The 13,362-nt window shown below is 41.3% G+C and overlaps 1 protein-coding gene across 5 annotated transcripts; it reads right to left on the reverse strand.

The window, feature by feature from the left end:
* Positions 1-2,091: 2,091 nt before the first annotated feature.
* LOC311007207 (microtubule-associated protein RP/EB family member 3-like) lies at positions 2,092-12,883 on the reverse strand. Of its 5 annotated transcripts, none has more exons than XM_084000311.1 (10): positions 12,777-12,883; positions 9,309-9,376; positions 8,418-8,542; positions 8,157-8,302; positions 7,865-8,024; positions 7,689-7,730; positions 6,041-6,177; positions 5,412-5,561; positions 3,159-3,206; positions 2,092-2,954 (listed from the first exon to the last, which is right to left on the reverse strand). In XM_084000311.1, the coding sequence occupies exons 3-10, from the start codon at positions 8,536-8,538 to the stop codon at positions 2,886-2,888; spliced, it is 873 nt and encodes a 290-aa protein (XP_083856437.1). In that variant the 5' UTR covers positions 8,539-8,542; positions 9,309-9,376; positions 12,777-12,883; the 3' UTR covers positions 2,092-2,885. The 5 variants fall into 5 exon arrangements, with proteins under 5 accessions (XP_083856437.1, XP_083856436.1, XP_083856438.1 ...); XM_084000310.1 differs by having other exon boundaries at positions 8,418-8,545; XM_084000312.1 differs by lacking the exon at positions 7,689-7,730 and having other exon boundaries at positions 8,418-8,545.
* Positions 12,884-13,362: the final 479 nt, after the last annotated feature.

Raw genomic sequence — 13,362 nt, forward strand, 5'->3', positions numbered from 1 at the left:
GAGTCACTTAGTGTTTGGCAGAAATGACCTGGATCTCTCTCAAGACCACTTCCATTCACCGAGTGGAGGATGAACCACTGACCACAGCGACAGAGGCGCCCCACTGAGTCAATATGCTAATCTGCTGCAAATCAACTGTGCCTTTGTTTCTTTAACAATGCACATCACTCTTTTTGGCTTTTGTACTTGGGAAAACAGTTTTGACAAACACTAATGATGACAGCAGGAGTTGTTATCCACGTGGTTACACCGTTTAGCGTGTGTGTGTGTGTGTGTAGGGATAGATGGATAAAAACTTTATTGATCCCTTGGGAAATATTGTTTCCAGTTGCAGCACCATATGATAAAAGAGAAAAGGGAAAGAATATGCCCAACCAAAAAAACACAATTCTAAAAAAAATAGTGCCAAATATCAATATCAATATGGTCCAGCAACAAAAACTTAAAGGGATAGGTCAACATTTTGGCAAATTGGCCCATTGCCACAATCCCTATAGTTTTAGGAGTAGGTTCGTTACCTTTATTTGTCGGTGCAAGCTATTTTTAGAACGGCGGAGCAGAGCCGCGAGCTGCTCAGAGCTACGCTACGGAGGCTCATGTTTTTCTTTTTTGGTCTCCCTCATCAAACTCATTAAATACACAATCCAACAACTCCAAAACACTCTTGTGGACAAGTTGTGACCTGGACATTCACCACGCTATGAGATAATAACAGAACGTCATGAGACAGAGTTGTTTTCGAGGTAAATTCATGCAAAACCGCTGATGCGTGTTCCCATCGGGAGCAGTTTTTCGGCAAGCAGTCTCTGCATTTCCCTCTAAAACAACTCTGTCTGGTAACGTTCTGTTATTATCTCATAGCGTGGTGAATGTGCAGGTCACAACTTGTCCACCAGAGCGTTTTGGAGTTGTTGGATTGTGTATTTGATGAGTTTGATGATGAGGGAAACCAAGACATCCCATTATCCTCCGTAGCGTAGCTCTGAGCAGCTCACGGCCCTGCTCCGCCGTTCTAAAAATAGCTTGCACCGACAATTAAAGCCAAAGGTAACCTCCTAAAACTATAGGGATTATGGCAATGGACCAATTTGCCTAAATGTTGAACTATCCCTTTAAGTGTGCAACTAACAGATAAAAATAAATAGTGACTCTTGATGTAGTGTTGGGTGCAATGTGTGTTATGAAGAGCTTTCCAGAGCCTACTGAGGGAATAACGCAGCAGCAACACGTCAGACATAACACACAACAAGAGGCTTAGCTACTTTTCTTGAACCTCAGAACTTTATTTCATTCCAGCAGTAAATCCAAAATGATGCAAGTTAATCACATGGCTGCCATGGTAACAAACGGTGAGAGAGGGGTTCAATGTTGTTGCGTTCTCTCTGGTGACTGGTGGTCCATCTAATGTCAATCACACTCAGCCTGGCTGTCAGTCTCAATAATAAACCACACCTAAAGCTCCCTGGCAGCCACTGTGCTGTTTTAAAAACCGCTGCAACAAAAACGCAATTAAATACGGCAACAGAAGAGTACTAATAGCAGCTAAAATGTTTAACTCCATTAACACGGTCAAACATTAGTATTTAGTAGTGTCTGTCTGTAGTCTAACCCTTTTTTTTTTCTTAAACATTTGTTCGTTCATAGAATTCAAAGCCTGACATTTGTCTGATAAATAGCTTTTACATCAACGCGTCTGACTCGGCCTTTGAGGAATTCCATGCAAATTAAAAAAAAAACTAAAAAAACAACCCTCTTTAAATTCATCTACAAAATATAAAATTGCATCTCTCTGTATCTTCACTGCGTGTTGGCATTTTGGATCATTTCAGTCAGTTTGTTTCGCTACATTTTTTAGTGCAAGACCTTCAATTTCCCCAAATCCAAAACCACATATATATATATAATTTTTTTCTTCAGAAACTGTATAGAGCAGATTAAAAAAAGATAAATAAATAAAAACATAAATAAATCATGCTATCTCATAAACAAGCTGTCAGTCAGAACAGTTTCATGAGCAAACCCAACGACTTGGTGAAAAAAAACATATTCTGGGATTTCCTTTTTCTTTTTTTTCCTCAGGAATGATATATATACTCTTTTCTTTTTCTTTTTCTTTTTTTGTAGCGCATGTACATGTGAGCAGTTCAAAGTCTGTGATATGTCTGCCGGCTAAATGTACGTTCACATGTGTCATCGTATGCATATATCACATATAATATATGATACAGCATGCATGTGCAGGCCTCTCTCTCCTCCCGAGGCGTCATCAACGCTACTTAACGTTTCTATATATCCAAAATATTCATATCTGGTCACATTGTGTGGTTTTCATATATAAACTCTACAGAGAACCCTGATGCATGTGTGTGCATGTGCGTGCGTGTGTGTGTGTGTGCGCCAATGTGTGGTCACCAGTCGTAGTGCATGGGTGACAGAAAGTGACCTGCCTCTTCACACCGACAGATTGATAGCGCTGTTGGCTCCAGGCCGTCACAGCGCTCGATCCCTGTAATCTCGCCGCCGCTGCTATTAACCTTAAAACCTCTGACGGACGAAGACAGGCCTGAAGTGCAGCTGTCCCCTCTGGTAACAGGTTAGAGTCGGTTGAGTTAGCCGAGCCAGGCTGCTGCGTCTTAGTCCAGACATGGCTGGGTTAAGTGTCCTTTGCTAGTTAACGAGTCTGGGAAGTTTAGGGAAGCTGGACTGTGCAGCGTTGACATTGTCATGGATATGAACAGCCAGGCAAGGTTGGGAGGAGTAAAAAGGGAGACTGTAAAAAGTAAAGCAAAAGGGGAGAAAGGAGGAGGGTAGATGAGAAGGATAGGGTGGGAGGTGGGAGGAGAACGAAAAAGATGGAAGGTGATGGAAGGAAGAAGAGGAGGAGTTCAGAACTCGTCCGGGTCTCCCTGTGCTCCCTCTTCGATCTCCTCGTCCTCCGGTGGCGCAAATCCGTCCTGGAAAAGAAAAGAAAAAAGAACAACAACAACCTCAGTCAGCGCGGCCGCTCGTCGCTGTTTGTATGAAAGAGATTAATTAACAGCAGCAACTAGTGCAGCAGCAACTCTATTCTGTCCTTGGTTTTGTCTCCCCTCTTGCTACATCATGACATCACTCTGCAGTGTCTGGGACTGATAAGCAGCAGCTCAAGCTCAGTCTACCTGGCCGCTTTGTATCTCAGTCAGATGCTGTGTGCTGCTGTGTTGAGGCTGACGAGAAAAATTGTTGAGAATCAGACAAGATTTTTAGATACACACAGCATGCATACAAATATACTGTATACATATATATATAATAAATAGATGATACAGTGGGGGAATCTCTGATTTGTCTCTTGACAACCACTCGGTTTTGGATGAGCAGCTCGCGGGATACAACAGAAAGAGAAACATTTTAAAGATAATTTAATCCGTCAGTGCTGGTGACGACTCATCCCTGTAACAAATATTGTTCTGCGCCTCAGTCCGAGCAGCAGGATCATCCCAAGTGGGAGTGGGAGTTATTTTGGAAAGAGACTCAGAGAGACTCTGCAAATTGGAAACGGCTTATGGCAGCGGTACAACAGCTTTACACGTTCTTTTGAAGCATGAAATATGAAGCTGTTCACGACAGAAACAAACTTGTTTTTATCTGACCAGGGTTTCTGCAGGTACCAGCAAATCTAATGTCATGCTTTTTAATGCCATTTCAAACATTTTTAATGCCCATGACTGCAAATACTATACGTGTGCGTACATACACTTACCTAAATACACATAGACACACCCAATTACTTGGTTCTGCATGTTTATCACACCAATAGGGGTGCACTAATTGCAATTTTCTGGCCGATCCCCGATCAGCCTACCACCACCGAAAAATATTAATTTAGAAAGTTCTCTTATTTCTTCACCCACGTTTGATTTTACCGTAGATTAACTGTATAATCCCCCTATTTTTCTGCTCTTTGTGCTTTATAGGGATGTAACGATATCAAAATCTCACTGTATGATAATACCACAGTAGCTCCACAGTACAATATCTATTCCACTACTCATAAGTCAACAACAAGAATATTTGGTCAAAAATAAAATAGCTTGCCTGCCTTTCTCAATCACCAGCCACAGCGGCTTGTGGGCTGATCAAATTCACCAACCCTGGTCCAATTTTTTGATGCCTTTGAGAATCAAATTTAATGCCATTTAAGACTTTAATTTTAGCAAATGTATTTAATGACTTTTAATGCTTTTTAATGACCCGCGGAAACCCTGCTGACACTGGGGATAACAACTGTATTTGCTGGACAACACCTCCCTCTGTAGTCTCAGGCCCTCAGGTGTTACTGAATATGAGTTTTCATTGCTGCACGTTTCATTTGACTACATGCAAAACTCAGGAACATTCAAGCTTTATAGAGAGGGACAGTGAGCTCTTATCTGCGCCTGGATCTCCTGGTTTTCTTGTGTGCATGTGAACATATTGTTTATGAGCACAGTGTTGTGTTGTTGCAACAGTAACAGTCTAAATCAGCGGTCCCCTACCTTTTTATCACCGGTGGAAAATTTTACCGCGGACCGGGGGAGGGGGGGTGTGTAGCATACGTTCTCCTGTTTACATTACATGTACTGTATAAACAGGACTGTAGACGGTCACATAGTTTTCCGTTACGTTTACGTTCTTTGTTACAACTCACCATAATATAGGATCACAATAATAATGTCTGTCATCTCGGGTCCAGTCTACTCTGTCATCTCGTTTTGCTGCTGGCGGTGCAGAAAACTCCGTTTCACAAACATAATATGTTTGTAATGGAAAGCAGGTTTTCAGTGCTTTTGTGGCGATCTCAGGATATTCTGCTTAAATCCAGAACGCAGGGTAAGTTTTCTGTGAAGTGATGAAGCGGCAGAGAGCCGGTCCCGCACTTGTATTACACACTGTGGAGCTTGTGAATCACCTGTTGCAAAAAACCCGCAATTTAAACAGGACACGTGGTTTTTCTTTTAGAACAGCTTTCTTCTTGTTGGCAGGCGTCGGGTCTTCTGTCGTCTCACTATTGAGTTTTTCCCGGTCCGGCGACGTGTGTTTTTCACTCTTTTACGTTTGTGGACCTGCCTGTCAATTGCGCAGCGCTGGGAAGATGCACAAGCGGAAGTGGCAAAAATTTCAAAATAAAACGACCGGGAAGTGTGAAATAGACGAAACAAACGATTTTATATATTTTTCAACCTCTTTCTGCGGCCCGGTACCAAATGATCCACGGACCGGTACGGGGGTTGGGGACCACTGGTCTAAATAACTCATTAATTTAGGAGGAGAAATATTATAATATAAGCAACAACTGGGCTATAAACTGTATGTACACACACACTGATACACACATCTGACCCAGGCGTGTCTATGTACGTGTGATCTGTGTGTAATCTGAGTGTGTTTACCTCTGTGGCGTACAGTATGTCTATGATTTTGCCGAGGACCGGGTTCTCGTTTTCATTCTCCTGGCAGATGAGCTCGATGTCTCTCAGCTTCGCAAAGTAAAAGTCTCTCTCCTTCTCCAGTCCGTCCACAGTCAACTTCAGGTCCAGCAGCTGAGTGGAGAGACAGACAAGAGACAAAACAACACACATGTGAAACAGCAGAGGGGGACAAGACGGTAGGAACAGTTATCAGTAATAATCACAACAACAAACAGGAAGAAAAATTAAAACATAGAAAAGACAGATTCAGATTTTCCTATTTGTCATTAAGCTTTTTAATGTCTGCCTGATGAACTGCCTTTACACTCCACCACTGCGAGGGTTTAGTGAGTCAGTCCATCATGGCAGAGAGCGGTCACACTGACCTTGCAGTGACTATTTATCATGACGAAGCAGTTTTCTTTCTGCCTGGGCCCGTTCGATATTCTCAAGATGACGCAGCTTTTGCCAAGAAAAACAACCTCCCACTGTCAAACTGCTGTAGCATCACGGAGCAGATCAGAGAAACACCCAAACAGCCTCGGTGTGTGTGTGTGTGTGTGTGTGTGTGTGTGTGTGTGTGTGTGAGAGAGCAGCAGTGTCTACTGTACCTGCTGGTTGAGCTCTACGAGCTCAGCGTCTCCTCCGTTACGGGCGACGGGGACGTTCCTGCGGGCGGCTGCGACGTTGATCTGCCTCTGTGGGGTGGGGACGTTCTTGGGGGCCGTGGGAGACGTTCTCATGGGGGCTGGAGACAGAAATACACACACACACACACACACACACACACACACACACACACACACACACACACACACACACACACACACACACACACACACACACACACACACACACACACACACACACACACACACACACACACACACACACACACACACACATTTACTTAGCAACATTTGTCCTCAGAGGGTTTTTCTCTACACACAACACGTGTTTATGCCTCACATCCATCTTTGTGACTCGTGTGTGTTTGTGCAGCGCTGTTGTGAGTGTAGACTCTCATAGCACTGTTACAGCAACTGCATGACTAATGAAGACAAACAATAACTAATCATCTATTCTTAACCTTGACTGACAAGACTGGACAAAATGTCTCAACATTAAGCCTAAAAATTAAAAAAAAGACTTCTATCTCATCAAGATAGAAGTATCCAAACAAACACACACACGTGCACACACACAAATTCATCTTTTTAGGAAGTCTTTACCGTGATTTTTAATTGTCTTGTAATTAATTGCCATGTATTTATTTAGGGACCACAATGGAGATAAGCCTCATGGCTTTATTGTGTTATCCCGACCATTTGTTTTAACTATGGTGCAGAGATGTATCATGTTTTACAACAGATTGTCAAATAAAATCAGTCTTCCCGAGTTCCCGTACAGAAGAATACCATTGTTATGGAAGATTTGAGCCCATTTACTATATATCATTAGATCATAATTTGTGTAGTATACAGTTTGAGATTTTTGCACCTCAGTTTGAAACTAAAATCCTGACGATGGGACACTGTATGTTGTGTAAATCAATATGGTTTTTGTCCTTGTTTGCTGCAGCAGCTCCAGATGCTGTTTGGCTGAATCAAGTCAATAAAAACTCACAGCACTGATCTGTTTCAGGCAGAATAAGCAGAGGACTTCTTGTGATACTGTACAAACACGAGGGCTGGGTTTAAAAAATCGATTTTCTTTTAAAATTTGATTTAAAAGATCTGATATCGATTCATAAAATCCTTAGATCAATCTTGTAATGTATGGAATTTCCTGTTTCCTCTGTTAGATCTGTGTGATCGCGATAATCACCCACAACTGTACTGAAGAGTTCTGTAGTGGGTCATGTTAAATAAATGTACATTAATGTAACTGCTTTCGGGCCAGTTCTTTACATAAACATTGATATTTTTGATAATTCACCAGGTTAGAGAGTTACATCTTTCTTAGTTCTGTGAAAATCTCTTTCATAACTGAGCAAAATTAGTAATAAAACTGAAATATCTCTGAATGAATCAATATCGAATCCAATCAGGACCTTGTGAATCGGAATCAAACTGATTCAGTAAATCAGTGGCCATACCCAGACCTTTCAAACACCATCTAACTTAATGTAACACATACTGTGTAGGTGCGCACAACTACAGAGATGCAATCAAAGCCCACAAAATAAACGCCAGAGTGAAACACTGAAAAGATGGGCACACACACACACGCACACATGCTGGATGGAGGGGGTGTTACCTGAGCGAGGGGGTCTTTTAGGTTTGTGATGAATGGGCTCACCTGGGTTAGAGGTGGGGATGGATGTGGTTGCATGAAGAGGTGAGAGCAATGACATGAAGCCTTTGAGTCCACATTCAGCTGACTGCGCCTCAGCCACATGGTCGACCCTACTACGTACTGTATGTCTGACTTACCCGGGTTGGACGGCGGCGGCGTCCCCTCCTGGCCCTGCCGCGACAGCAGCGGGTCGTATTCCTTCCCGTCATAGTTGGCGTCGAAAAACTTCTTAAACCACTGGAGGAACTCGAAGTTGTCCTGGAACTTCCCCTTCACCAGCCGCTCCACCGGGATGATCTGAGGAGGAAATGCACGGTTAGAGAGAGAGGAAGTGTAGGTGTGTGTGTGTGTGTGTGTGTGTGTGTGTGTGTGTGTGTGTGTGTGTGTGTGTGTGTGTGTGTGTGTGTGTGTGTGCGTGCGCGTGCTCACCTTGTCCACATTCATTCTCTTGAAGCCGGCCTGTAAGACCTTGAAGTTGTGGATGTATTCATGTTCCAGTTTAGCGTTGAATTTAACTTTCTTCAACAGTATGCAGCCTGGAAACAGCATGTCCATGAACTGGCAGTACGCAGCACCTGTTCAAAAATAAAAGTCACACATATATATTTTTTGTTTTTTACTTTTAGAGGTTCAATTGTACGTTTGTTTTTAATGACCAGCTCGACATTTAATTAAAAAAAAGTGTTAGACCTGAACCGAGCTGCTCAATCTTTGTGTAGGTGAAATGTAGAGAGTCGTTGACCCACGCCAACATGTCATGACGACTCAGGTTCTCTATGGTCATAGAGGTGGAGTAGACATTCACCGCCATCCTCCTGCTTCACAAAAACACACCAACACACACCGACACACACACACACACACACAGGTTTTTACTTACAACTTTTAAGCTTTGTGCTGATACATGGTTTATCTCTGATTAATTCAATGCCACTACGCAGTAAACGGTCCATAACAGAGTTATTCTTTCACATTTGTTATGTAATCCAGGGCTCCACACTGCCCCTAAAATTTGAGACAGTCCAAGTACATTTTTCATCTACTTGCACATGTGCAACCAGTAAATGTACCTTTTTTTCTTTTGAACACTTGTGAAACGTGAAAGGGGTGACTCATAAATCTCGTATGGTACAGGTGGGAGGCCAATGTGTGTGAGGATCATGAATGAAAAGGAAATGTGAATATTTGCCTATTTGCAAGTCAATTTATGCCCCTAATTTTTTTTTGTTGCACATAAAAAACATTAGTCTGGAGCCCTGTAATCAGTTTTCTATTCTATTCTCTTCTTTACTGTCTGATCTTCTGAGTCTTTAAAGTGGCAATTAATTGATAAAAGCTTCTTAGAAAATAAACGATGGGAATAATCTATAAACATAATTAAAGAGTTATGCATCATCTGAATGATAAAATCAATGTTCTTACTCACAGTGACTTAGAGACAGGTTGGTTTATACTACATGACTCATAGTGGCATTGAACAACATATCCTCCTGTCCCATATGAATAATGTATAAGATTTACCTAACTTACTGCATTATTGAGCAAAGAAAGTAATAATAACACACGCACAGACACACTCACCTGCGCTGGGTGTGTGTTCGGTGTGAACTGTTTGAATCCGGTTGTTCTGGTCCACCTTATAGAAAGACCTGGAGACAGAAAAGACAACATGTCAAATATCAGTCCTGCTAACAAGGTGTAAATCCAATTTCCCAACAGAAATATATCAGTATATGTTTGCATCTAATAACCAGTCAGACTAGTATCTTACTTCACGGAGCTACAATATGAGATACAACGAGCGACCAGTTACCGATTCACTCACTAGGCCACTAATCTGTGTCTGAGTTAATCCTTTTAGCCCAGGTCCAACACGCTGTGTGACCCATCATAGTTCACGCAGGCTGCTCCGACCGCCGCACCGAGACGCCGTCAGAGCAACAAGACATAAAAACCAACTAACACCAACAACACATCAGCGATTAATCATCATCACAAGGAAAAACTCCAACAATATCAGGGCATTTCCTGTGTGAGCCCACGGCCTCCAGAGTAAACACCGTCCGTCCAGGATGTTCTGCTGAACAATCACTTCCTGGCTGCAGAGCTTCACACAGGCTCCACTGTCCCACAGGCAAATAACGCTGCTGCTAATTTGGTTATCAGGTTAAATCAGCCAGTTATGCCAGTTCTTTCCGCGTGCGCTAACACACAGCGTCCGATTTAGTCAATTAAATATCACTTTCAATCTGTTCCGACAAATTTGTGATTGTAAATGGGGGAAAAAATGGGATATACCCTATATCATTGCTAACAATCTACAATTATTACATACTAAGAGAGATTTAGTAACATAATTGCATAATTCTTTGCAAATTCTGACACTATATTGATAAACAGCGATTGTTTGGCTTGAAAATGCTTAAATAATTAATCAGTTGCTGACTTTTTTTGATTCATCATGTAACTATCTGAGCTCAGCAATTTGCAATTTGGTTGTCACAGGTGAATCAGCCAGTTACAGTAATGCCAGTACTTCCATGTGCTAACACAGTGTCCAATGAGTCCATTAAATATCAACATTACATCTGTTCTGACAAATATTTGTCTGTAAATGGAAAAAGGAGATTGTTGATTTACTGGTTGGCTGCAAACATCTCTCTGGTCACCACGACCTGTAAATCTATATTAATCAGAAAGTTTAGCAACTGCCAGTTAAATGATTAGTTGATTGACAGAACAACATTAGACCATACTTTTAAAGATCATTTTAATGCAAAAATGCCCCCAAAATATGCAGATTCAAGAAGATTTCCTATTTTTAACATTATTAATGTTCAGAAGAATAGTCTATGTTGGAAATGATTCTTAGTTAGACCTAATTTTGAGGACATTTACTGCCTATTAAGTTACTTTTTTAATCTATATTTATCAGAAAAAACTTAGCAACTGCCATTAAAATGATTAGGCCTACCGGTAAGTGATTGACAGCAAATCACAAGACAACACTTTTTACGACCTAATTTAAATGCAAAAATGCCAAAAATGTGCTGATAACAGAAGATTTCCTATTATTAATATGATTAATATTCAGAAGACATGTCTATGTGGGAAATTATTTTGAGACCAAACACCTGCTTGGCTCTGATTCATGCAAAACAGACAACAGTGGACTCTTACTTAGTTGTGATGTATTGACTACATCTGCAGACCCTCATGACAGCATCAGAGTTTATTATAAGATGCATGATTAGATGTGAATGTAAGACTGTAACTGAAAACCTGGACTTTACCAGCTGACAGACTCTATTTTTATTCCTATTTCCAGAACATTCCCGGGAGATCTGCAACACATCACACCGGTTGTTTTAGTGTCTCACCCATTCATTATCTCTTTTATTACTGTACAGAGCTCTGGTGATAAAATGACACGACCAAAAGGGATTTCTCTTTCCTGCTTTAAATTCATGTTTCTTGTCAGAGCTGCGAATATCACAGGGTTTAGTTGTAAAATCAGGCTTTTAAACTGTCAGCGCCGATGCTCTGGTCTTAAGGGATCCATACAATTGCACACATTATCACACAATGCATGTAAATTCATTTATAGTTTTACTTTATTTTCAACTTTTGCAAACTTGAAGCTTCTTTTATATCTTAGGTGGACTTCGTTTTTAGAGCTTTTGACAGTTGTCGTAGTTTGTTGCTTGTCTGCCACAGCTTACACTTTAAAATAAGACAGTTTACTGTAAATTCAAGACAAGAGAAAGCTGCAAATCGACACATATTTACAAGTTAAAAGTACTTTTCAATGAGTATTCTCTCTGTTTTTCATCCTATTTTATAACTATGGTGCCATGGTCATTTGCAGATACTGATGCGGTGTTATCTTCTTTCAATTTTTACATATTATCGATGAAAATGTACAAATATCACATACTTATAGAGATTTAGTAACATAATTTCACAATTTCTTGTCTAAAAAAATGAATCAGTAGCTGACTTTTAGGATTAATCATTTACCTATCTGAGCTAAAAAATACCATACACTGTTGTGTAATTTATCATTTTACAGCTTCACATAGCCTCATTAAACATCCTCACCCCTCAGACCCTCACATCGACTGAGGAAAAACTTAGAAGAACACTTTAATAGGGGGGAAAAAACATGGAGAAACATCAGGGTGAGCAACAGAGGAGAGATCCCTCACTCAGACGTGCAATAGATGCTGTATACAGACAAGAAAAAACTGTTTACAATAGGAATAAGTGGTCAGGAGGTGTAATATTTAGGCCTACCTGCGGTGGGTCAGATCTTATATTACTGTAATAAACTACCAGGGTCAGCTGATATATAATGTGACACTGTGATAAAGTCTGGTGGTTGTGAAACCTCTCCTGTGTGTGTGACTGTTTTGTTTTGTTCTGGATTTATACTTTAAGGGGAAAAAAGAAATGAATTATTAGGCTATCGGTTGTTAACTTGTGTTTAAATCACATGTGTAGCCTATATAATGTTGTTATGGATGTGTGTACTTGATTCTACAGGACCGAAATAAACTCACTAAAACTAACTAAACTAAACTAACTTCAGTGAGGTCTCCCCCGGTCGGTCTGTTGTGACAGTTGACGTTGTTACGGCCGTTTAACGGTGCGACAGACTCCGCTGCTGCCGCCGCCGCCGCCGCCGTGTGACTCCACCGTAACCCTGTTAGCTCCCAGCTAACTTAACCACCGACACCCGCTACCGAGCTGGGCTAGTGTTTTGATTAGTCAAATGCTGAATATCGAGGTGTAAACTGTTAGTTTAATGTAACACAGAGCGGCTGTGGCGAAGTGAAAATCAGAAATAAGTGTGTGGGTGAAAATGAGACTTTTTTCAGGCTAACGTTACCCCCCTCTGGAGGCCTGTTCGGTAATACACACACACTGAAACTACGGAGGATGGAATAACTACTTTTATATAACACCAAAAATCAAACCAACCGGTTAAAACCTTATTTAAAACATAAACAAGCTGCTTTTAAGTTAAGTTGAGTTGTTTCTACTCACCGGAGTGGCTCTCTCTCTCAGCCGTCCCGTAACGTTGTCTACGGTGATGAGCTGCTTTCCGTTGCTATCGCCTCGACTGTTGCCTGCCTCAGCGAGTTGTTGCCGCGAGACTGTGCTCGCGCACCTAAGCTCCTGCCAGTGCGCATGCGCAAACGCAGTTGCAGGATTCCCCCGTTGTGTTCGGTGAAACTGGTGTCTGGACGGGGGCCGCCATGATGGAGACGGAGCCAGACGGCGTGACTGCGACTGCGGCCCATGTTTGGGGATTAACCTGACCGGTGGTGGTGGTGTCTCTGTCCTCTCATTTGTTTCACAGTTTTCACTTGACTTAGAAATAAGTTTGAAGCCATTCAATTAATAAACAGTAAATGAAGGCATATTTAATCTTATTACGTCATTAAATATAAGGCAATACCAAGGGACAATATTAATTCTCAATATTAATTATTCAACATTGACACATAATGTGTGATTTGTGCTATTCACTCTCTAGTTTACATTTAGCAAAATATTCACTCTTTATAATGGAAGTAAAGTCTGGATAGACTTTAAAAATACAGTTACAACTTAATATCACTGTATTATT

Source organism: Trachurus trachurus (genome assembly GCF_905171665.1).
Source record: "Trachurus trachurus genome assembly, chromosome: 24".
In the NCBI taxonomy this organism is placed as follows: domain Eukaryota; kingdom Metazoa; phylum Chordata; class Actinopteri; order Carangiformes; family Carangidae; genus Trachurus; species Trachurus trachurus.

Coding starts and splice junctions, on each gene's coding strand:
- LOC311007207 (XM_084000311.1), bottom strand. CDS start 8,538: ATGGCGGTGAATGTCTACTCCACCTCTATGACCATAGAGAACCTGAGT. Junction 8,025..8,156: donor AGAGAATGAATGTGGACAAG/GTGAGCACGCGC, acceptor TTTCCTCCTCAG/ATCATCCCGGTGGAGCGGCT. Junction 3,207..5,411: donor ACATACTGTACGCCACAGAG/GTAAACACACTC, acceptor TTTTCTCGTCAG/CCTCAACACAGCAGCACACA.